Source organism: Apium graveolens, unplaced genomic scaffold, assembly GCF_009905375.1.
Source record: "Apium graveolens cultivar Ventura unplaced genomic scaffold, ASM990537v1 ctg7222, whole genome shotgun sequence".
Taxonomy (NCBI): Eukaryota; Viridiplantae; Streptophyta; class Magnoliopsida; order Apiales; family Apiaceae; genus Apium; species Apium graveolens.
The window spans coordinates 28,557-55,327 of record NW_027420145.1 but is presented as its reverse complement, the minus strand read 5'-3'; the positions used below and the strand labels follow the sequence as shown (position 1 = coordinate 55,327).

Below are 26,771 nucleotides of genomic sequence, written 5' to 3'. Positions count from 1 at the left end.
GGATATACATTAGCATTCTGATGACAATAGAACATATAAATCAGTGTGTCAGAGCTCTACAAAGTGACCTCTATGCTTAGGACACGTGATACCTATAACAGCCAAAAAGAATGAAGTTGACTGCAAAACCAATAGAAACTGATGTTTGAAGGCTATGTTTGTTCTTGTCGTTGAGATGCCTGGATCATAGATGTAAGGGATGGATGCATTCGAGCTGTTCTCAATGACCGAGCCTCACTTTTCCCTCTAGCATATTCCTCGCCCAGTGGCCACCTTGGCCGCAAATCAAGCTAAATTAACATGACAAAGTTCAACAAAATTTAAAGCTAGACCATGAAAATATAAAGATGCCTAAGAAATTGATATGGATCTTGCTTCCAAAATAAAATATGTATTCCGAACTGAACATACTCCATCTTTCAACCTCATAATATAAAATGGAAGCAGACTCACAAATAAATATAAGATTACAATAAACAATATTACGTTGCCGGGCAGTAAATTAATGAAGTAAATATCAGATACTATTCCATTTATAAATAATCAAAAAGAGAGATGCAAAAAGACTAACTCTTGCATCTTCTAGCTCATTCAGAGGCGGGGGAGGATCAAATCTACCATTACGAAAGTGCTCAATACCAGTCCAAGCCACCATCACTCCTGATCATTTGATACAAAGACATGATTGTATATAAGGTAAGGTGTGCCAAATTACTGGTGTTCACTAAAAAATGCAGAAACGGTTTCTAATTTCACAGTATTACTGACCTAGTGGACAGATGCCATAACTTCAGTTTAATAAACAATTTTTCTGTTAAGCTAAAAATGCGCTAATTCAAATTTAAATATTATCATCAAGGGAACACTTTAAGTTCGACTTCTAACAAAACATAAAAATGCAGTAAGCGTTATGAATCAAGTGGAGTCTCAGCAAGTTATTCATCTGTAGCCTCTTTGACTCCACATGTGTGCACTTATGTGTATCAGTACATCTCTCAAACACCAATTCTGTGTTCATGTGTAACCAATCCCTCCCCCCCCCATCTCTCTCTCTCTATGTCTCTATCTCTCTCATTCTGACGCACTAATTGTTTGTTTTGTTAATCTTGAATACATAGTTCACTAAATAGCAAAGATGCAAAAGCCAACTGGACCTGTGGCCTTTTCTATAAACCACGATATAGTAGCTGCACCTCTTCATGAGGACAGATCAATCTGGTCTGAAGACAGCTAATAACTCCGTTGATCAAAACTACAAATTAAAGAAACAACACCATAGTTCTTGTACAATCTCTTCTTTAATAAGTTTTCTTGCAGGAGAGAATGTCCGACCATCTAAATGCAATTACCATTGTCAGTACAAAGACTAGGAGGAGGGCAAACAAGCTGCAGCCCTTTCTTCTTAGCAACCTGATCCAACCGATCCCTGACGTACTGATTAGATGCCACACCACCTGAGACCACCTTTAGACAAGCAGACAAAAAATCGGTGATAAGAATTGACGCGTACTTGCGAGGCGTACCTACTATTTGGAGCAAAGTTGAAGAGTACCAAATGTTTAATAGAAGGTTCCATCTCTAATGCCCATTCAATAGCTCTTCCACACTTCTCTTCCAGATGCAATACGGCAACTCGCTGCAATACGAGTTTACAGTGCAAAAGAGCAAATAAAAAATATTAAGATATGGAAGGAAATAGAATCTGAATTTACAGATGGACAAACGAATTATGATGCTACACCTGAAATGAAGCTGCAATATCAGCTCGTGAACTTTGGTCTTCAATACTAGCGGAGGAACTGGGAGTTTCAGCATCACTGCATATTACTCGTTTAAAAATGAATAGGTGAATATAATGAAAGAAAAAAAAAAAATTAATCTACGACAGGGTTTGTTTGACAACTAAAACATTCAAAACATATACCAGGCAATAGATCACGTAACTATAATGCTTGAAAGTTATATAACTTCACTTCTCTGCCAATTACTGGTTCAAGGCATTTTCCAACAAATACGAGATTCCTAAAATACTATACAGTTTGCTCCAAAAGAGAAACAGACAATTAATTCAAGGATGGTCTACACAATTTAATTCGACAATGGTCTGGCTGGAATAATCGCTTATAAAGCTCAAAGTGTAAACATTTAGGGGGGAAAACCTAAATAGCAACCACAACAGGGATAGCGAGAGGAAAAAGTATATGGAAGGAAAGAACAAAACAAGTATTTCAGAGGATGATTATTTTCCTCCATAAAGCACAAAAGTAGCCAGTTTTCAAAGAAAATCGACAATGTAGATAGCAATAATTCATAGTTCATTTAAATATAGAGAGAAATAGACGACAAAAAAAAGTCACAAAAAGAATAGAAAAACTTCAAAGGCAGTTTACATATTCTTTGATTCAATTGCCAGTCTCACTTGAGTCTTTAAACCAGCATACGAAAAATTGCAATCTTTATGGTGTTTCATTGGGACCTGAGCAGCAATATATCCAACATTAGTTATAATGCAAATTCCCTGTTCACCAATTTTATTCCTATAGCTTAAACACTCTTAAAGTTAGTAGCAGTCGAAGATGAACTTACTTTAAACTTGATGGATCCTGCATCTCCTTTTCGAGCAAGCTCCTCTATAGCTAAGCCCCCGCTCCTCCTCAACTCAAGACCGAGCCACTTCGCAGTCTTGTCATATGCCTCGCCAATTGCGTCATCAATAGTAGTCCCTAGTTGCAAGTATTGACCAAGTTCCCGTGCGAGAATTAGGATATTATGTCCTCCTACAAACAAACAATAGGAAAAAATAATTATAACTAGATGGTCAAAGTGAAAAAGAACCTTGATTTGATAAGTTATGTGGAGATCTCAATAAAAACGGACAATTTTGATCTTCCAATCTTAGACAAGCAAAAAAGTATACTTGCAAAGTTGCAAAAAGGTGATAAAGCAAAAGTAACATTTTGTTATGATAATGATATCCATCAGCTTATGTTAAGTCAGATAAACTAAACTTCTACAAATTACAAAAGTAAGATCATGACTAGATGGCCAAAAGTAGAATAGAACTATTGATTCCTAATTGCAAGAGTTGTTTACACACAATGCAAAACACAAGACTAACAATATCTAATATTCATTTACTTGGACACATATTTAGAAAGTGAAATTTCTTTGTTTACAACCATTTTCCTTTCCTGTTGAATGCATGAAAACGTTTACAGGTATAACTATGGCCAGTTCAGAAGGCATCATGATCATATAGAGATATAAGGAGTTGAAATCCAGTACATCCTGTATGCCATATTCTGACATGTCAAAGACTAATGCAAGCAACTTTTATCATGCATTAAGAGTTATTAGGTTCATAATTACCTGTAGTTATAATTAGACTTACATGAATAAAAAAAACTATTTCATTATTTAATTTTTAATTATTAATTGGGTAAAAGAATATAATATATATATATATGAGTTAAGCAAGTAATATATTACGTAAAACATTGCAGAACATATTATTTTGTGTATCATGTTATGCAAATATCATTATTTTAATAATAAACTTGCAGATTCCATATATTTTACTAGTAAAACCTTGCAATATATATTGTTTTGCAGCACATGCTTAGTTTGTAGAACATCCATGTTCACGTTGCAAAACTATCAGTTTTGCAATATTCTACTTATAAAATGTTATAGGATTTGCAAGATTTCTATTATAATAGCGACGTTTGGACAATATGCTTCACAAAATATGTTTTACGTAATATTATTTGCAAAACAAATGTGACTGACTCCAGTACTCCAATGAAATAGTGAGCTCCATAGAACTTAACTCTCTTTCTCTCTCTATATATATATACCAGCTTATAACCCGTGCGATGCACGATTTTCTAAATTTCACTTGTTTTATTTTTTAAAATTTTAAATTTTTTTTTTTTAAATTTTTTTTAAAATACATATATATTGTTACTTTGATTTTGTTGTAATATTTGTTATCTTTAATGGTTTGTTGCAATATTGTTGCAACAAATTTGCAGAAATTGAGAAATATATGCATGTTGAATTTAATTACTTTTTGGCGATATATTATACAATTATATACGGTAGAACATCTAGCATATTCTACCTACGGTTATATCATTGTATCATATTTTGGTGTTTGAATAGTAGCAGAACGTCATAATCCTTTATATTTATAATTGGTTGAACCTTTAATAATATTCTATATACGATTGTATTAGACTGGTTTCTTTTTCTAACTAGTCTATTTTTCAAGTAATAGATTCTTATTCTATGTTCTATGGTGATTGTTATTATTCTTATTCTATGTTCTTATTCTTATTCTTCTGTTGAGATTGTTTTGGTGGTACATGACCAAAGTTTTGGATAAGAAATCACTTACGCTTAATAAATATAGATAAATATAATATAATATATATAAATATTAATTTTAACATTTATTATTATCTTATTAATATAATACATTTACTTTTTAAAGTAAAGTTCTATGGAGAGCACCTTTTAGTTGGAGACCACTTATGTTCTGCAAGTAAAATCTTGCATAAAAACATTGTAAAAATGTATTATTTTGTGAATCACGTTTTGCAAAAATATCATTATTCAATTCAAAATCTTGAATATCGTATATGTACTACATGTAAAACATTACAAAATGTTTAAATCTACGAAACATGTTTAGTTTGCAAAACATTTGTACAATTTGCAGAACATAAATTCCACTCATTAAATTCATTGGATTTTCAACAATTTTAATGAATTAGTGATATTCGTAAAACATACTTCACAAGATAATATATTTTATAATATTTTAATTGCAGAACGTGGTCTCCGAGGTCTCCTATATAAAATGGTCTTCATAGAACTTTACTCTTACTTCTTATTATAAAAACATCAACTATTAATGACACAAATATTTTATATTATTGACATGATTCAAACTATATAGTGGTTTAAATATTAGTACAGTTATATTATAACCTGCACGTTTCTTTTAAAGTACTACTATATTTTATATATTGTTTGAATAAATATGTAAAAAACATACATTACTTATATTTATTTATTTATTTGTGTAAATGTAAATGTATATTTTGCGCATTTCTAAAATGGTATAAACATACAATTTAAATGAAACTATTTGTACAAAATATATGTATGTATTTGAAAAATTATAAAAATTTTAAACATAATTTATACTCCCCCCGTCCTCCTCAATTCTTTACATTGGGGGACTGAGACTCGACATGCACTTTAATGCTCCTATTAAATGTAGTTTGTATAATTTTATTAATTTATTTTTTCTTCTAAATAAAATATAATGTTCAAATTTTATATAAAAAATGAAAATTTTAAAAATAAATTCCGGAACTATACTTTATCATTGCCTTAAAACGAGTGTCAAGCATGTGAAAAAAACATAAAGAAATGAGGGGACGGAGGTTGTATATACATAGGCTTTTGATCAAAAATAAACTAAATTTAAAATACAAACTATAAACCAAAAACAACCACACATTTAACCCTTTTCTCTCTCCTCCATGTGCACTATATATTCATGTATATATTTCTCCCTTCGTTTTTAATTTGTTTCCCTTTATTCGATTAACTTTTTTAAATATAATTTCACCGTATTTTTCTCCATCTCCTAATAATCAATTTGCATAGCATATTTGCTATATTCCGATGATAAATCAATATTTAAGCTTACTCGAATCACCAAGCCGAAATCAGGATTATTCCAGAGCTCAATAGATTTTAGTGATGCTCATAGGCATAAATAGTGATTTATCGCCGAAATATATCAAATATGGTATTTATACTGTTGGAGGATGTAGAAAATATGGTGAAGTTATATTTTAAAATAGTTCACCAATTGACGGGAAAAATTCAATTAAAAATGGAGGGAATTAGGTGGAGTTGTGTGTGAGAGGGTGTATTTAAATTGGGTGTGGTGCAGAGGTTGTATTTTAAATTAGTTGTATTTGAGTAAGAATCATTCTCTCTCTATATATATGGTCTTATTCCACTAGACACCCCCTTATATAAAAACCGGAAACTAAAATAAAAAAACATTTAAATCGTCTCAAAATATAGCACATATGGTATACAATATGATCATCGGGGGGCATTAGATTAGATTGATCCAAAGACTTAGGTTAGTTTCTAGTTTTCATTTTAAGGGTTGTTTCTGTTTGATCATCTATATATCTATATATATATATATACTGGCTTAAATCCCGTGCGATGCACGGTTTCGTTTATATTTAAGTAAATTTTAAATTTTGTTTATCCAGTCATATAATAACTTTAATATATTTATATAAATATAATAATCAGAGATTTATAAAAAAATATTAAAAAAAATAAGGAAGAACTGTGGTCGTAGTCTACTCAGAGGCTTTGATCGTAATTTAGCGGGATAAAGAGACTATATCAAGTTTTTTTTAGTAATTTAGTAGATTAGCATATGTATAACATTATTTATTTATATTTTTTAATAACCAAAATAGGGAATAACCGTTGAACCAAATTACACCATATTTTGGTTATTATAGTATAGTGTGTGTGTATATATATAGTCTTACTCTTATTAAAAATAAATTAAATTACAAACTACAAACCTGTAAATCACTAATTTACGTACTGAAAATCACTAAATATAAAATAAATTATATATTTACAATTTAGAGGCGATCAATGAATTTCACAAAAATAATCATTCAGTTACTAAGAATCACTAAATTACATATAGTGATCAGTAAATGATTAGTGTCACCTTCATAAATATATATAGTGGATTATTTTAGAATCACTAATATACCTATAACAATCACTAATTGCCCTCTGGTTGGTAATTTGTATTCTAATAGAGAACCATTATTTAAAAATATAAAATACACATTTATTTCATTTTTTATCATATATATTTACAAATTTTAATTATTAAATCAAGAAACAAAGTTGTACAATTTTTTATTTAATCAATTATTGAAAATTAATGAAGTAGTTCGCAGTGGTTTTGTGGTGGAATCACAGTTCAAAATTATTCAACAGTAGAATCAAAATGTAACATCAATTTTTTTTTTCAAATTTAAGTGTTAAAATTTTTATAATATTCAAATATAATTATTATCTACATTATCATCGAATTTAACATTTCTAAAATAAAACTCTACAATTTCTGATGAGAATCTATAATAAAATCAAAGGGTTCTCCACAGATCTTATAAAATAAGAGGGTTCTCTTTGGAAGGTTGGACATATATAATATATATTATATATTGTTATATAAATTAAATTCAAACATTGTACACACAGATCTACTATTGACCTTAATATTTCGGCTATTGGGGTCGGATCCCAATATCCCACTCTTATAAGTCTACGTTATATCCACCAATGAATTAGGTAAACTTTAATTTTATTTTAACACGAATCAATAATGTAAGAATTATCTTTAATTTGAATTTAATTTTAGGTTGGACAATATATATATAATAAATGCAAATGATTAAATAGAAACCAAACTTAATATAAAAACTAGAAACTATTTGGTTTTTATCGTCAATCGGTAATTATTTTTCGAAATCAGACTTCACTGTATTTTTCCCGATCTTTCAACGATCGATTTGCATACCATATTTATTATTTTCGAAGTAATTTAGAAAAAAAATTAATTAGTTTCTAGTTTCTATTCTAAAATTGGTTTTTATTAAAGTTGTCCTATATATATATACACACACACTTAAAATAGAACCCTAGAACCATTACAATGTAAGGCAAATTCTACAATAAAACACTAAATTTTAATTAGACTTTCCGGATCTAAACCGAGATACATACTTGTTGTGTCTGCTTAGAAATGTTTTCAATAAATATAATGCATAAACACGACATTTTGCATGTGCAATTCTGCTATAGAACCCTAGTTAATACTACATATAATGCAAAGTTCTACACCTGAACTATACATAAATAGCACAAAAATATTTCATAACAAAGTGAATTCAATGAATTCTGTTGCAGAATGTTATGTTCTACATATGAACTCTACTTAAATAGCACATTAATATACAAAATAAAGCAAATAATATTGTCGGACCCTAACCAATACTAAAAAAAAAAAATTGTTGCAGTACCCTAAATATTGAATAGACTCTCTGAAATCAATTGTTAAATTATCTCATAAATTCAATACAAAATACAAAGTTCAGCTAAAGAATATAAAACTACGGAATAATGTGAATTTTGTCGCAAAATCTTAGATAAGATAGTTGAGACAGTTCTTATAGTTCTTTGGCTAAGGGTGCTACAAGGAACATGATGTGTATATATATATACATACATACATATGCAATGCAATAGTATTTTAATTATGTGTTAATTATGATAATTTTAGTATCATAATTCTATAATAATTTGTAGTATTAATTTGCGATGGTGATATAAAATTTTAATGATAATGGAATTCTGTATATTTATGTCTATTTAATGCAATAGCATTTGTTATATATTAATCAACTATGATATTTATAAAATCTTAATTTTACAACCTATTTTATCTATTTTTTAAAGTAGGATTTATTCTGGTTTTGCAATCAATAAGGAAATACTGCTTTTTATTTATTTTTTATTTATTTTTGGTTTGTTTTCCTATTCATCTTTAAATATATTGATTGTTAAATCTAGGGTGTTCATGGGTTCGTTAACCCAATCAAACAGACCCAACCCAACCCTCTTTTAGGCCGATTAAACCATTTAAGAAAAACCCGATCCATGGTTGGGTTAAAAAAAATTCAAACCGCATTAAACGGGTTGGGTACGGGTTCAAGATTTTTTCATCCAACCCAACTCAACCCAACCCGATTTAACTTAAGTCTCGTTCGATAATTTAAATATAATCTATATATTATATGTAATTGTACATTATACACTACAAATATTTTCATTTATAGTTAAATTTCGTGTATGTGTATATGATTTATGATATGATATACATAACTAAAATTTTCAATCAAATCATATTTAAAGAATAGTACTATAATCGTAAGTTCTACTATTCAAAATTAGCAATTATATATAGTATTGAAACTTTTTTTATATATCATTCAATCCGTTCAACCAGCCCAACCCGACCCAAACGATATATACAAGGGTAGGTTGTGTTACGATTTTAATTTTACGCGTTGGGTCGAAAAATTCCAAACCGATTTAATTGGGTTAGGTCGTAAAAACGCCTCCAACCTGGCCAACTCGACCCATGAACACCCATAGTTAAATCAGTGTTACATAAGACGGGGTTCGATACGAAATGTGGTACGGAAACGGATACATGGCGGTCTTGAGTGATTTCGATGCGAGGGAACGTACGGGTACTATGGAACATCGGGGTACGAGGGAACGTATGGGTACGACGCACCATATTTATTTATATAATTCAACATATTACACACTTTTCAGTTGTAATGTTTAAATGTTTTTCCAATACTACAAAATTTGTAAATTTATTATTACATTATTTTGATGATAAAACTGGAGCAACTAAGATGAAAAGTACTTTCATTAATAAAAGCACAATTGTACGAATTTTAGTAAGTGGGAATTCAGTTTGACTTGTTTAACAAATTAACAACTGGCCTCCTTTTAATTAGGCACAATTATCGAAAAATGGATGTAACAAAATGTCTGGATACATTAATCCAAAAAGAGATCTCTTTTTATATTTTTGGGGGTGCATGTCTTTCTTCCTTCCCTCTCTAACCGTTCTTCTTTCTTCTTACTTCTGCAAACCCCATTAAAACTCTCCAAGAAAACCACAGAGAAAACAATCGATTCCTTTCATCGATCTGAAAGAAAGAAGAAAGTCAAGAACAACGTGGGTTCTTATGGTTCATCACTACCGGCGTTTCAGGTCACGACCCGCAACATTTCCGCTCGCGATTGTTCCGGGATCGAGGACGAACGAACTGGGTCGCAATTCGTGGCCACATTCCCGTTTCCTTGTATCATTGGCTTAAATAAATTTGGAAGAGTTTGACTCCAAATAAAAGAGTTTAGGAAGAAGTTGAGTGTAAGTAGTATAGATTAACTATTATGGAAAGAGTTGATAGTTGTGTTTGATACATGGATTAAGTTTTTAATAAATTATATATGTTTAAATTTTTTTGGAAGATGCTAAAAACTTTTAGGAAGATGTTAACCAATCAACCAAATTATCATAGTTTGCACAAACCAATAGCTCGCAAGGATTAGATACGAACCTGACTTCCATAGTATATAACCATCTTTAGTAGTGAAATCTTTGGGGGAAATAAGGCAAGTACTTTATATTAAAATAAAGAACTAGTGCTCCAAAAGTAGAGCTCCACATTCCCCAACACTATTGAAATCAATTATGAGTTTTACGAATCTCCACAAGCAATTGAAGGCACATAAACATACTGACATATATAATGCTGATGTAAAAACATCAATTTTAAGGTTCTTACCTGATATAAGAAGGGCTATAAACGGAAATTGCACCTCCCTTTCAGTTAACCTAAATAGAATGAATATGAGAAGGTAAGGTAAGAAGGAATTTATGTGCATGTGTATGCATATCTAATTACATATAACTTGTCTTGTTCACAAAATATAGCACATAATTTTGAATCCCACAATATGGGTGTCATTCCATTTCACGTTGATAAAACTGTAAGATGATTGGGTGTGCTCGTTACTGGGTCAACTTGCAGAGGGTAGCTACTTATCATATCTTTATGGACTTTATCAGACAGACAGGAGCATGCGGAAGCCTTGAAAATACTGGTGCTCTTTCGTTGATATATACCTTGTGTCTCAAGGATAGAAGGAAATGTTTGATCCACGATCCATTATTGGAGTGAAAGGATTTCAATCTTGCATCTCTTTTGGTTACCAGATGAGTGCATAAGGGGGTTTGGATATAAAATTGAATTGAAAGTTAGAAAAAAATGACTTTAGCATTGTTTCCATATATCAAGCTTCTAATTATTCATGATTTCATGTATCCTCTTACTTCCGACAAAAGATTTTTTTGTTACAAAGATTAAAAAAGACATTGGTTTATAAACGACGAAATTAGGTGATCGCCCTGTCAAAAACCATAGAATATTTCAGAGTTTAGTCTTTATTTCAATATCTACTTCTATTACCATCTTCATATACATCATTTCAACAAGTATTCAGCGATTTTTCCACAAAATCATACAAGTATACCTTGCCCGCCCATTTAATTCTTAGAAAAATCATTTAAAATTTAAAATAATTACGCTTGTCTTAGTGAGGAAGCAAAAAAACATATCAATTTTATGATAGATCCACTGTTGACCCCCTGTCTGGATGTAATCTTAGTCTAAATGCATGTTGATTTTCTAGACATTTTAAATGGATCATATGTGCTAAGAAAAACTCTTTTAGGTAAAAGCATCTGAATACTCTATTGTTAACGAAGACAAAATATAAACAATTAAGTGGGACTGTGACAGCATGACCGAGAGAAAGAAAATATGTAACTATTTCAGGCAATTGTCTATTTTAGAAACAAAATAACTGCGAGAAGAATAATTAAAAAGACCGAAAGTTGAAAGTGAAAGTTGAGATTGTTAATTACATTATGCTTCAAAACAAATATTTGAGAAGTTGGTTCAACAAGGTTTTGGAACTATGACTGATATAAGTTATTAACCGCAGTAAAAACTTGTGAAAATATCAAGAGACTGTCACGGCAAATTTGAATGAGATTGTATAAAATAACAATTAACTAAAATTGACATAAAGTATAAAATTAATTTCTTTAGATTATTGAATTTCAAGATGTCATACCGAGCTACCAAAGCATGGGCTTCCATATGATGGACATTGACAATAGGAAGGCTATAACTAGCAGCAAGTTTCCGAGCTTTCTGCACTCCAACTACATGTATACATGAAACGATATATCTGTTTAAGAGAAGCCTCGTGTTCCCAAAAAATATCATCTAGTAACTAAATAAAATTGTAACTGCTAAGAACCAGCATAGAAATCAATTACCACGTAGACATAGACTTAAACCAGGGCCAATAGTAACAGCAACTGCAGAAAGATCTGACTCAATCAATTTAGCTTTATCGAGTGCTTCCTGAACCACCTGTAGACAGCAAACAGAAAATATGAACATATTCGTGAAGGATTTGAGAGATGGAAGGTGTTTGAGATGGCATAGAAGCACCTTTAATAAAGTAAAGATAATCAACACAATGTAGCTACAATACCTGGTCAATCACTTGTGAATGTGCTTCTTCTGCCATTTTAGGAGAAACTCCTCCATATTTAGCAAGCAAATCTCCCTTGATTTAAGTGTAGTGTTAGTCACACAATAATAAAAACCAGAAGACGTTAAAAAGGTTCTTCTCTTCTTTGTAATTATAACACTGACTAAGGAAATTATGCCGTCGGAGATATTGGAGGCATAAGAGATATTTACCAAGATATTTTTTTCCATCAACAAAGAATCAAATACACCGAAAAATAAAAGTAGGCAGAAAGAAATGCATTCATCAACTAAGGGCCATCCCTGTGTGTTCATGTACAAAGTAAAGCAAGCTATTTGTAAAATTTTCAAAGAAGAACCGACCATCTTCAAGTTCCCCCTGGGTCATTGATTCATTACTTTCGTACAATTTCAGAAGAATTATCAAGTTGACACTCATTTGTGCTTATAACTATTGCCCCTATCTTATCACATTTTGATAAGTAGCTTTACTAGTTAACTTTGATAGAGAGAACTGCTTATCATAACCGTTTTCTGTCTTGTCTATATATTCTGTTTGCTTAGCTTCTGGAGAGTTAGTTAGATCTGTAAAAATCTCAAAACCTTTCGTATCTAATGGAGATCTCAGTTCCTCCATGATTGTTGATTATCCTTAGTTACATCTACACATATATACAAGTTTGTAGCTGTTAATCATGAATCTTAAGATGGTATCAGAGCTTTTCTCTTCCGCAATCATCTCGACAATTTTTTTCTCTGCGTCATCTTCATCTCTTAGACATATCGGTTGGTGCTTTGTGAGTTTTTCATTTCGCCTACAAACTGTTTGATCGTATTCCTGCTTCATCTCAATTTATCGTTTCTTGTTTCTGGTAGTTCACGTTTTTTGTTGAATTTTGATGAATCGCTGATATAGCGACGTTGCTTTGTGCTTAATTGAGTTATATCTCGATTGCATCAATTTCGTAATCGTTTCTGTTTGAGTTTTGTAATCGTTTCCGCTTGATATGATCATATTCATCTTGTTGTTTGAGATCGTGTTGCTTTTCGCGTTCGTTGAATGTCATCTACGTCTTCACCTCTTAATCGCACTTAGCTCGAGTTGTTTTACAATCTGACACAATGAATACAACCACACCTCCTTCAAACAGATACACAAACACACCTCCTTCAAACACAAACGCCAACACTCATCTTCCACATCTATTGATAATAATGCACATCCGTTGTTTTTGCATAATAACGATCAACCTGGAATGGTTTTGATCTCTAAGAAACTCACAGGATCTGAGAATTATGCATCCTGGAAAAGGTCTATGCAGATTGCTTTATCTGCCAAAAATAAGTTGGTAATTGATACTGGTGAGTTTGTGGCTCCTAGTGTTTTCTCTCTTTATGCTCATTGGCGTCGAGTCAACGACATGGCCATTACATGGATCTTGAATATTGTCAGTGATGACATTAGTAACAGTATGAATTACATGGACAATGCTGCAATAGTATGGAATGAGTTGAGTGAAAGATTTTCAGCAGTTAGTGGTCATAAATTCTACGAAACTCAACGTGCTTTGTTTAAACATGAACAAGGGATGTTTCTGTGGAATTCTATTTCCACGAGCTTAAAGGCTTCTGGGATGAGCTTCGAGCCTTATCACCTGCCATTCAGTGCACCTGTACTTCCAATAAAAAGTGGGAATCACGGATGGAAAAAACTCGTCTCATACAGTTTTTAATGGGACTTCATTCAAGCTATACTGCTGCTCGAAGCCAACTTCTCGTATGTCTCCTTGGCCTAGTGTTAATCAAGCTTTCATGCTTATTAAACAAGAGGAAAACAGAGACAAAACCATGGTTTTACTTCTTCACCCATTGCTATGATGGTTAATATGCCCTCTGTTTCATCAAGTCACAGTCCCTCTCCTTATATTCCTAACAAGTTTAGTGACAAATCCCCTGCTCGTGTTCAAGAATGTGCTCATTGCCATATGAAGGATCACACTAAGGAAAAATGCTACAAACTCATAGGCTATCCTCTTGACCATCCGGCTCATCCTAATAACAAAGGAAAACGCAGACCTCAACATTCCAGATTTCAGCAAAAACCTTCAAAGCCTGCTGCTCTTCAGGTTTCTCAGTCACACTCTAGTGCAGATGCAGTTCCCGTCTCTCACTCTGCTTCTTACTACCAGGATAGAAGAACTTCAAACTCAGCTGCATTCCGTTATGAAATGTCTCAACACTCCACCTCCATTCTCCACTCCATCTCCAACTCTTTCAGCCTTGCTACACACTTGGCAGGTACTGCTTATTCCTTATTATCTTCTGCACAATTTTCACATAACATAAGGGTTTTAGACACCAGGGCCATGAACCACATGTGCTGCAACATTGATTTTATGCAAGATGTTACTTCTTAGTCACACCACTAACTGTTAAATTTCCTAATGGGGAGAGTGCTCTTGTTACTCATATTGGTTCTGTTTTCCTTCATCCCAACTCTGTTCTTATCCATGAAGTTTTATTAGTCCCTTATTTCACTTTTAATCTGTTATCAGTCCATAAATTGTCCTCTCAATTGGCTTCCACCATTCATTTTACATCCAGCACGTGTTATTTGCTAGACCAATACCGGACGAAGGCATTGGTTCTTGATAATCTCAGTAGGGTCTCTACCAACTCTGCAATACCAATGCTATTTCAGCCCTCATTGCTTCTACTTCGTCGTATTCTCTTTGGCACAAACATGTCCCTGCTAATATTTTGTTCAAAACTCATGTAATTGATTCCCATTGTTCAAGTACTAAATTTGTTGAGTCCTCTACTACTTATCCATTAGCAAAACAATGTAAGCTTCCGTTTTCTTCAAGTTTATCGAATGCTTCTAGTCCTTTTGAACTAATACATTGTGACGTTTGGGGCCCGTATAGGACACCCACTTATAATGGTTGTCGTTATTTCATAACTATCGTTGATGATTTTTCTCGTGCTATCTGGACTATTCTTTTGCCTACTAAGCAACATGTTTCTGTCAGGATCAAGTGAGATTCTGACCTAATTTGTGTCTATTTTTGGTATTTTCTGAATTAACAAGTAAGATAACAGCTAAATAGCAATGAAACAGTAGAGATTAAGCAGAAATGTAGGTGAGAAACAGAAGAAATAAGATGAGAAACAGAAGAGATCAGATCAGATCAGATTAGATTTACGATGAGAAGAGAATGCTTGTAGAACAAGCCAGAATTTTAGAGAGAGAAAGCACTTATAGAGAGAGAGTGCTGGAATGAGATTCCATTTTCATATATCAATTCATAATCTGATATTACAACTGATAGATCTATTTATAGACTCTACTAGCTTGTAACTAACTACTTCTTAAAAGACATAATTGCCTCAATACTCACTACGAACTACTTAATATCCCAAACTAATACTAATATATGTCAATCCTGACATTCCTCCCTCCTTAAATGCCACCATATCCTCATGGTGGATCATGCATTTGCAGTTGCTTTTCACCACTTGCAATAGTCGCTGAATGCAGAATTACAGCTGTAGCACAAATAATTTGAACATAGCAGGCACCAATTATATACCCTCCTGGATCAAAGATGGTCATTAAAACCCTTTTCCTAGAAATATCATAATCTTCAAGTCTCCTTGTATTTTCAAGGCTGCCTGGTTCCAGCACAGTGCACAGGTATGGTATTACAATCATCTCAGTTTCCCCAGAAAAAACATATTTTGATTTATCTCATTAACAATTATCAAACTGATCAATCACTTTTTGAGTACTCTGGCATTGTAGTGTAGCTGAATTCACAGTCCCAATGATGAACACTTTCCTTTGCCACTGAGAAGGTCCCTTTACAAGCTCTATTGACTGGAAATTCAAACTACTATCTTCCCAAGGCCTAAATTGTGCACTAACTGAACTTTTCACTAGAGCTTCTTCCAGTGTCACCTCACTCCTAAATTTATCTTTGAACTTGTTTTTAACAGCTTCTGACTGCAGGTTTTGCACCAGACCACCAGGATCAAAGATAAGCACCTTGTCCCTACAAGAATTGCTAGACCTCATACCCTAATCATAAGAAAATTCAGCTGTTAAAATTTTTTTGACAAGTCTTTTGCTATCGAAAGTCTCAACAATGTCTCTGCTTGTAGGAAACAATGAAGATACTTTTCTCAGTTTTGTAGATGCATCAATTCTGTTGGCATTTGAAACTCTGGCCCTGACTTCATTGTCACATCTAGATCTTCTTTGTCATTAGATTTCCTCTGTGAAATCAGGTGTGCACTCCAACATCTTAGCACCAATAGAATTGTTTTTTTAAAACTCTGTTTAGGCTGAAAGAAATCCTCCAGTCCCAAAGCTATACAAATGATTCTTCAGAGTGCCAATCCTCTTTCTCTTCACCTGGCAGTTCATCAAACTTTGGAGAATTTAAATTGAGATGGTCTAATAGTTTGAGTAGATTATTTCCTGGTGAGCTAGATATAACAACATGATTCACAAATCTAGCTTCTCATTTCTTCTTAGCTTTCATCTCTTTTAATCTTTCCATCTTCTGAGTAACCAGTTCAATTAATTCCTCCAACTCATGAAATCTCTTGTTTGACTTCTCCTTGTAGCACACACTGTTTTTGGACCACCTGCAAGAGTGCATTATAGGATTCCTCATTTTCCTCCTTCATTCTGTACCAACAGCCACCCCTATCCTAAACTCCAAGAGTTTCAATCCAGCCAGCTTCTAAGCACACTAAAATTCTACTCATTCAGTCACCACTAGGGGTGTGCATTCGGTTCGGTTAACCGAAAACCGAACCGAATAACCGAAAAAATTTCAGTTCGGTTTACCAAATTATAAAATTCGGTTCGTTTTCTGCAGTAAAATTTCAGGAATTCTGTTTTTCGATAATTCGTTTTTTTACCGTGGTTAACCGAATACAACAACCGAAATTTTATATAATATAAATATACAATATTAATAATACCGTGTTTGTAATTCTGTAACTAATATACATATATTATTATTATTACAATAGTACTTCTCCAGTTCTCCCAAATCAAACCCAGGCCCAGTTCCCAATTTCCCATTTCGATTCAAAACAGATTCCACTCCAGAGTCCATCGATTCAGAGGCCCACTCCAGAGTGACAGAATCCATCGATTCAGAGATTTTTTCAAGGTATTTGATTTTGATTTTTGTAAATTGATAATCATTTTCATTCCATTTCCATACGATTTGATGTTAATCGATTGTGTTAATTCAAACAAAAACAGAAAAAGTGGTGAAGACTGAAGCATATGAAATAACAAATATATATACGTGGCTGCTCTTAATACAGTGGTTTCTGTACAGGGAGAGGGAGGAGAGTTATTATTCACCTATTTTTTTGATTTTGAATTGTTGCATATGTATACAGAAATTATAATTTGTTGAATTTGTGAATTGTGCATTTTATATTATCAATGCTGGTAGGCTTTAATCTTAAATGTATTGGCCTGTAAATTCAATTTTAAACTTAATACTAATTGTAAACTTAAAACATTGTCTGAGTTTTTTGCAATTATAACATATTTTCTTAAATTTCGGTTTCTATTTTCGGTTTCCGGTAATAACCGAAATGGTTATTTCGATTTCGGTTAAACCAAATACATTTCGGTTCGGTAGCATTTTTTCCCTTATTTCGGTTTCGGTTAATCGAAAAAAAATTCGGTTTGGTTTTAACCGAATGCATAGCCGTAGTCACCACAACTAATCCGTTCTACACAGCAATACCCCCAAGCTATAAATCTCACTTTCTGTGAGTCAACTTGGCAATAGTTTCAACAGTTGTCCAACAATTTAGACTTGACAACAACTGATCAACCCTTCAGATTCAGTATTTCACAGAAATCTGACCGGTTACTCACACGAACAATCTATCAAACAATACTATGCACCAGTTAAACACTCTACAACAATTCTCCAAGTCAATAATCAAACACCTGTAGTGCTTGAATAACAACACAATTCAATAAGCACAATTTCTCAGGACTTAAGCTACTCACAAACAATAACTGAAACACCGTGACAACTAGTAACAACACAACATAACAGAGACAATTCTCCAGAGTTCAACAGAGACAATTGACACTGAGGAGTTAACTCAGTAAATTGAAGCAGAAAATTCTGAAGAATTGTCTTTGTTGAACTCTGGAGAATTGTCTCTGTTGTGTGTGTTGTTACTAGTTGTCATGGTGTTCCAGTAATTGTTTGTGAATAGCTAAGTCCTGAGGAATTGTGCTTATTGAATTGTGTTGTTATTCAAGCACTACAAGTGTTTGATTAATTGACTTGGAGAATTGTTGTGCAGTGTTTAACTGGTGCATAGTAGTGTTTGATAGATTGTCTGTGTGAGTAACCGGTCAGATTTCTGTGAAATACTGAATCTGAAGGGTTGATCAAGTGTTGTGGAGTCTAGTTGGACAACTTTTTAAACTTTTGCCAGTTGAATCGCAGAAAGTGAGATTTATAGCTTGGGGGTATTGTTGTGTATAATGGATTAGTTGTGTGACTAGGGTTGTGCATTCGGTTAAAACCGAACCGAACCGAATTTTTTTTCGGTTAACCGAAACCGGAAAAAATGCTACCAAAAACCGAACCGAAATGTATTCGGTTTTAACCGAAACCGAAATAACCATTTCGGTTATTACCGGAAACCGAAAATAGAAACCGAAATTTAACAAAATATGCTTAAGTTTACAATCGTATTAAGTTTACAATTAGAATTTAAAATATTGAAGTTACAGGCCAATACATTTAAGTTTACAGCCTACAAGCATTTGATAATATAAAATGCACAATTCACAAATTCAACAAATTGTAAATTATAATTTTTGTATACATATGCAACAATTCAAAATCAAAAAAATGAGGTGAATAATAACTCTCCTCCCTCTCCCTGTACAGAAACCACGGTATTAAGAGCAGCCACGTATATCTATTATATATATATATTTGATATTTCATATGCTTCAGTCTTCACAACTTTTTATGTTTCTTTTTGAATTAACATCACAAAATCGAACTAACATCACAAAATCGTATGGAAATGGAATGAAAATGATTATCAATTTACAAAAATCAAAATCGAATACCTTGGAAAAATCTCTGAATCGATGGACTCTGTCACTCTGGAGTGGACCTAATCGATGGACTCTGGAGTGGAATCTGTTTTGAATCGATGGATTTTTGAATGGAGATGGGAAATTGGGAACTGGGTCGTTTTGAATCAATGGATTTTTGAATGGAGATGGGAAATTGGGAACTGGGTCTGGGTCTGGTTTGGGGTCTGGTTTGGGAGAACTGGAGAAGTACTATAGATATTAATAATATAAGTATATTAGTTACAGACTTACAGACACAGTATTATTAATATTGTATATTATATATTATATAAAACTTTGGTTGTTGTATTCGGTTATCGGTTAACCAAGGTAAAAACCGAATTACCGAAAAACCGAATTCCTGAAATTTTACTACCGAAAACCGAACCGAATTTTATAATTTGGTTAACCGAACGGAAATTTTTTCGGTTATCCCATTCGGTTAAACACCCCTACGGTTCGTACATTCTTGGCTTTAGTTACCGTTAAAGGCTGGGATTTTCACCAGTTGGATATTAATAATGCCTTCCTCCACGGAGATTTAGTGGAGGAAGTTTACATGGAAATTCCAAAGGGGCGCCCTTTACATGGTACAAAATGCAGTCTCTCGATTGAATAAGTCCATTTACGGGCTCAAACAGGCCTCTCGTGTTTGGTTCAAAAATTAGCTTCAGTTTTATTGGGTCTTGGTTTTGTGCAAACTGTTGCAAATTATTCACTTTTCACTTATAAAAGTGGTAGTTTGTTTGTTGCTCTAGTTTATGTCGATGACATTTTATTAACTGGGACAGATTCTGAGTTTATTACACATGTCAAAATTGTTCTGCACTCCTCCTTCACTATTAAAGACCTAGGCTTAGCAAAGTATTATCTGGGTTTGGAATTACATCGCACTACTGAGGGGCTGTATATTCATCAACACAAATTTGTGTATGATATGCTAGTCGAAGCAGGCCTCGAGGATTGCAAACCTCTCTCTCCTATTGACACCATGTCAAGCTTTCTCCTCATGACGGTGAACGGTGAATTGTTAGATGATCCTACTCCGTACAGGAAATTTGTTGGAAAACTTCTCTATCTCACGGTCACGAGACCAGACATTGCGTTTGTTGTTCACCACTTAAGCCACCACTTAAGCCAATTCTTACAGAAGCCTCGTGTTCCACATATGCAGGTTGTCCAACGGGTTCTCCGTTACTTAAAAGCTACACCTTTTCGGGGTATCTTTTATTTCGTTAATTCCAGTCTTATTTTGTCTGCATTCTGTGACAGTGATTGGGGCTCTTGTCTGGATTCTACAGGCATGTTCAGAAGCATTACTGGGATGTGCTTACTGCTTGGTTCTTCCCTTATTACCTGGCACTCTAGCAAACAAAAGGTTATTTCTCGCTCCACGGCTGAAGTTGAGCTCCGTGCTATTACAGATACAGCGTGTGAATTGACTTGGATTACTTTGTTTCTGTCAGAACTTAATATTTCTCAACAATTGCCCATTGTTATTCACACAAACAATCAAGCTGCTCTTGACATTGTCGTATATCTAGTTTTCATCCCAAAACAAAGCATTTCGCTCTTGATTTGTTCGGGAACAGGTTCAGTCACACCTCATCTCTCCAATTTACAATCTAAGCTCTTCTCAGTTGGATGACATCTTTACTTAAGGCCTTGGTTGTCAAGCTCATTGGTCGATTCTTTCCAGCTAGAATGTTCGACATTCAACTTGGGGGGGGGGGGAATATTGCCCCTATCTTATCACATTTTGATAAGTAGGCTTTACTAGTTAACTTTAATAGAGAAAACTGTTTATCATAACCGTTTTCTGTCTTGTCTATATATTCTGTTTGGTTAGCTCCTGGAGAGTTAGTTAGATCTGATAAAATCTCAAAACCTTTCATCTCTAATGGGGAGATCTCAGTTCCTCCATGATTGTTGATTATCCTTAGTTATATCTACACATATATATACAAGTTTGTAGCTGTTAATCATGAATCTTAAGCATAACAAGTACCTCATCTCACACAAAAAAATTACCTAAAGGCTAACTAGGAAAAAAATACACAAAAACCCGAGAATTACACAAAAATCAATCCAAAGTGGTGTAACGAGCATTTGTACATATATTACCTGAGAAGACACAACTTGGCTAAGAATATCACCATTGCTTCGAACCTATAAAAACACAAGGACACAATCTTTACACACAACAAATCAAACAAAAAAACCCAAACTCACACACACAACAAAATTCCAAGAAATGGCTTACAACAGCGGCAGCAGTGTCATCACAACTAGTTTCAATGCCAAGAATAACCAAATCATGATTTGTGGTTTGTTTATATGATAATGGGTCACCATATTTATGAGCAGATAGAGTAGATAATGATTTGGGTGAGAAGATGAGTGAATAAAATTGGGTTTTTGAGGTCTGGGTTTAAAAGGTTTTAAAAGTGTATAGGGGTTTTGGAAGATGGGTTAAGCAGGAAAGTGAAGATATAATTGTCACCATTTTTTGTGTATTTGTGAATCCGGTGTTATAGAAATCGGCAATTTCGCCAAAATCGGCCGATAAATCGCTGTAAGGCAGCCTAGCGATAATATAGAATGAAATCGGAGAAGAAAACGTTTTTTAGTATTTTCGGTCAAAATCGGCAATTTCCGATCAAATCGGCAATTTCCGGTCAAAAATCGGCACTTTCCGGTTAAAAGTGGAGAACCACCCATATTATGCAGATACAAAACTGGCAATAGGAAGGAGAAAGAAACTCTGCGTTAAATTAATGAAGACTGTCGATTTAAAATGAAGAACCCAACGTTGAAGGGAAGAAGGGAGAGAAGAAATGAGGTGAAATCGAAGAAGATGGGAAAATGTAAGGCTCCGTTGGATTTCTGGGTTACTTGAACATATCTTTTATTTAAATATCCCACTTGAACATATCTTCACGTTGAGCCATTTATCCCTGTTACACGAAGTATTAAGATCACAATATTAGCACTTTATTTATATTTATTTAATATAATTGTATTTCAATATTAGCACAATATAATTGTTGCTTTTATTTAATATATCTTATTTTTTGAAGTACTGTATTTCAATTTTGAATTTTAATAGTTTTTGATTATTATATTTTTTCCTCCTTTTAATACAAATAACTAAATATAATTTAAATGTGTTGCTTTTTTAATAGTTTTTAATATGCTCTAAGCATTCTTCTCGGTTGATATTATTACACAGCAACAATTATCTTCACCAAGTAAGAGTTCACAGTATTCATATAGTACTTAGCTAACTTAATCATCATTATTTAATCAGTCATCTAAACTAATTTTTCTACACCAACAACCTCACTAATTCACCTAACAATCTAAGAAATAGTCTGCAGTTTATAGTCTAAGAAATTACTCAAATCAGTTAATAAAACAGGACAAGCAAGAACATTATAACAGTCTAAAACAAAAACAACATAATGCATTTAAAAAAAGAAGAACAAATAGCAGTAGTAGCAGACAGATCTTCAGAAATTTCTACAAGTAATCAATAGATACATACATAGGAGTGGGGAGAGAGAGGGAGACCGAGGGAGGGAGGGACCTGTATGTTGCTGAACGGAGGAGGCGGCGGCTGCTGTGTGGTTAGTCTGTAAACAATCTAAGTGTAAAAATCCATAAAGAGATAGTACTTTCTAAGGTCGCTAACAGAATACCAGTAATCACAACTAGGCAACAAGCAGAAAAGTAATAAACAGATTGTATATGATGTTCGCGATATTCAACTGGTATTCATTGACTGCACAATGTGTACGATTAAAATCAAGAAACAATCGCATATGGTATACTACTAGTTTTTAAAACTCGTGTGTACCGCTCAATCCTCAATGTGATTGATACTAATAGCAATACATTATGTATTATAAACCAACCAAGAGCTCGTACCATCACTTGTGCATAAAAGCCAAAGAATCGTCTAAATTCAATTAGACAGAATTTACAACCAAAGAGGGTCTCACTTGGCCCTGTCCACGCCCTTTATTCATCTAAAGATTCCGCCTTTTACACTAAAAACGCAACCGGACGATTCCAAACAGAGTAAAAATCATAACTTTCGAGGTCAATTCATCCCCTTACGTAAAACCCATCAAGGGTTCACAGTCAATTCCCAATATTCAACTTCACAAACCAAAATACAGACCATGGTAACATCAAACTATTCAAAAAAGTGTAACAAGCTAATTTGAACCAAGAATCAAATTTTAATTAACGAACCCAACAACAATAATAGTACAATTCACCATGCAAAAGCAACAGAATCAATATACACAATTCATAACACAAATTCATAAATGCAAAATAAAAAAAAATAACAAGAATTTAATTAGAGTACCTGTGTGTGGATGGAGCAGCAGTAAGAAAAAAACCCAATTGAATCAATATATATAGGATGTGTGAATATTAGAACAATTTTAGAGAGTGATGTGAGCTTAGAAAAAGATGGGGGAGCATAAAGAATCTACTGTGACAGCTGGAAAATTTATTATGTTTATTTAGAAAATAAGAAAAAAAAGTAAAAAAAAAATAATTATACTTTTAGTAGATTATTATAGATTAAAAAAGTAAAACATATATTCGAAATGTTTGGATTAAATTAGTATATGATTTATAATTATTACTTTGGTTTTATGTTAATTATGTAAATGTCGTGGACATGTATAAATTGGTTGGAATTAATATCACTATCTAAAAATAAAGAAAAAGTATAATTTTATATAATTTTTAAAATTTTTAATTTAATTTTTAGATTTTCGAAAGAGATTACGACTTTCTAATTTGGTATATTTAGGGAAAGAAAGTTTTAAAATTTAATAAAATTAATTATTGATTTATGTTGATAATTTCTTTATTTTTATTATACTAACATATACCATAATTTTATGTGAGTATAAGAATTTATATGCTTATTTAACACGGATAATAAAATAGTTATGGATTTATTTAGTAAAATAAAAAAATATCTTATCAAGCCAAAATTTATAAGAGTTATAGGGACAGTTACTTTGGGCCCGACAATGGTTGCTTCAAAAATTAAAAGATGTCTTATCAACCCAAAATGAATACACAATTTAGTTAATCCAGGCCCATCTTCAAGCCACACACCAAATAATCCAAATCTCCCTCAAGAGGCCCAAACAAATGTATGAAAAATAGTTATCAAATGGCGTGTCATGTCTGATATGACATTATAAAATAACTAGAATAGAGTTACTACTTCGAAGCTCTAGATAATATTCATAGCACTAGTCACTAAATGACAAATGGAGCAAATGATTTAGGACATTGCTTCGATTGACATTAGTTCAATTGGTTAAAGTTACCTTACTAAAAGCCCGTGAAATGCAAGAAAAGTACAGCTACGTCGCTCAGAAAATTGAAAAATACTACCACTCACCATCCCTCAACAATTGAAAGATATAACCTCCAATAAACACGTTGATATTACCTTCATTATAGTTTTGGCTTCCACAAACTATTTCATCTCATCCGATTATACAAACTTGATAGCAATTTAGAAATTTAATTAATACAAGATGATTAAAATTCCTAATTGATCTTACAACTACTTTACTTCAACTACGCCTAAATCCAAATATTACTATAAAAACCCGAAAAACTAAATTTGTGCTGCGTATCATATTAGTGTCCAGAGTAAATGTCGTTTGCACCAAACAAAGTAATATCGTAATTAAATTAAAAATACCTCACATTCCGTTCTTACATAAACTCCTTCTGTTTCTTAAACAAGTAAATACATTATCACAAATACCAAACATTATCAATAGAAAGGTTCACAAGCTAAGAACGGTATCTAAATTAGTAAGTGGCAACACATACCTTCATATAGTCAAAATTCAATCGATACTAAATACGAACAGAGCAATGTCCAGTACATTAAAACACCGCCACTAGTCTAGCATCCATAATTTAATCATGCAAAATAACAATTCGGAATGGACAAAAATGTACAAGTTACTAATGATCCACAATCAAGCTAAAAACAAGCATTTCGAGCTATAATATATAAACATTAAAAAAAGAACAAAAGCAGCAATTTATTATCTAACAAAAACCAAAACATAAAATTGGTGAATTGCATAAAATAAGTGCTTGAGAATAAATTGTGAATTGTGTACAATTTTTACTAGTGACTAAAATTGCATAGTTATAGATACACAAGCATTAGAACAATATATATATATATACATAATTTACCTGTGGAGCGAAATTTAAAGAGAAAAATTGGAGTTTATAAGGACGAGATAAGTGTAGTTGTATGTATATATGTGTATATAGGTTTGGGATTTGAGTAGCGTATTGATTGATGTTGGGGGTTGTAAAAGAGAACCTAGAGGAGATAAACAAAGATTCAAGTGTTGGTATTGTACATACGCCCTTGTACTTCGTAAATATTCCTATCTGCGCCTTGCAGAATAGTTGGGCTCGTCAGCTCCTCCAGCTCTACTATCCGTAATAACTGAGCCAAATTCGAGATATTCGAATTATTAGAAAACCAAGTTCGAGATTCAGATTATTCCGCAAGTAAATTATCACGCGTTTTATCGAGATTTTATGATATTTAATTTTTATATAAATATTTAATATCTTATTTATATTTTATATATTTAATCGAATCGGAACTCGAGTTGAATTGATCATAATTCGAATTTAGTAATTATGGAGCGAAATCGCTTCGAGTTTTCGAGCCGAACTCGAGTCTATCAAATTTTTTTTCAAGTCTAATTTTCGAGCTTAAAATTTATGTTACGGTCGAAAACGAAGGTCGAGGTTAAGTCTTAACATTTTTAATGGAGTTCGAGCCAGCGTGACGGATTTGATCGATTACACTCCTAGATAATAACATATCAAAAGAGATAAAGAAAACGTTTGATTTTAATTTATTAATTTATTAGAATTAAAAAAAATATGAAATTATTATAACATATAACTAAAATTAGCATAATAACCCGTGCAAAGCACGGGTCTTTTTCTAGAGTTTTTTTAAGTGCTTCCTCACTTTTAGGAGTGAATATCCCCTCAACTATTATTATATTATATTTTTTTTACCCGTTATTTTATATTTAATAAATGAATATAAAACAGGGTAGTATGTGTACGTTTAAAACGAAACGATTAAACTTATTGGTAGAATGCCGTTAGTATGTTTACAAATAAAAGCTACAAATTAACATATATGTTGAATACATAATTGACCGAAATCTTGAATTTTATTTAAATAAACCATATGTACTGCTCTATATTTACTGAGTTAACTACTAACTTAC

At 32.7% G+C, this 26,771-nt stretch overlaps 1 protein-coding gene and 1 long non-coding RNA gene across 3 annotated transcripts; both read right to left on the bottom strand.

Moving 5' to 3' along the window:
* On the bottom strand, positions 1-21,844 carry LOC141703946 (putative tRNA N6-adenosine threonylcarbamoyltransferase, mitochondrial; the record flags this gene model as incomplete). The annotated part of the gene is made up of 13 exons (XM_074507324.1): positions 1-290; positions 572-660; positions 1,350-1,464; positions 1,553-1,636; positions 1,742-1,817; positions 2,391-2,476; positions 2,587-2,777; positions 10,506-10,555; positions 11,860-11,950; positions 12,068-12,164; positions 12,289-12,363; positions 21,565-21,609; positions 21,704-21,844. Coding segments are annotated over 13 exons (1,278 nt in total), but the record flags the coding sequence as incomplete, so codon positions are not given.
* Positions 21,845-22,110: 266 nt separating this feature from the next.
* LOC141703947 (uncharacterized) lies at positions 22,111-25,372 on the bottom strand. 2 transcript variants are annotated; one of them, XR_012567766.1, is made up of 3 exons: positions 25,324-25,372; positions 23,030-23,075; positions 22,111-22,397 (listed from the first exon to the last, which is right to left on the bottom strand). It is a non-coding gene; the product is annotated as an uncharacterized LOC141703947 (long non-coding RNA). The 2 variants fall into 2 exon arrangements; XR_012567765.1 differs by having other exon boundaries at positions 22,988-23,075; positions 25,324-25,370.
* Between the last annotated feature and the right edge of the window lie 1,399 nt (positions 25,373-26,771).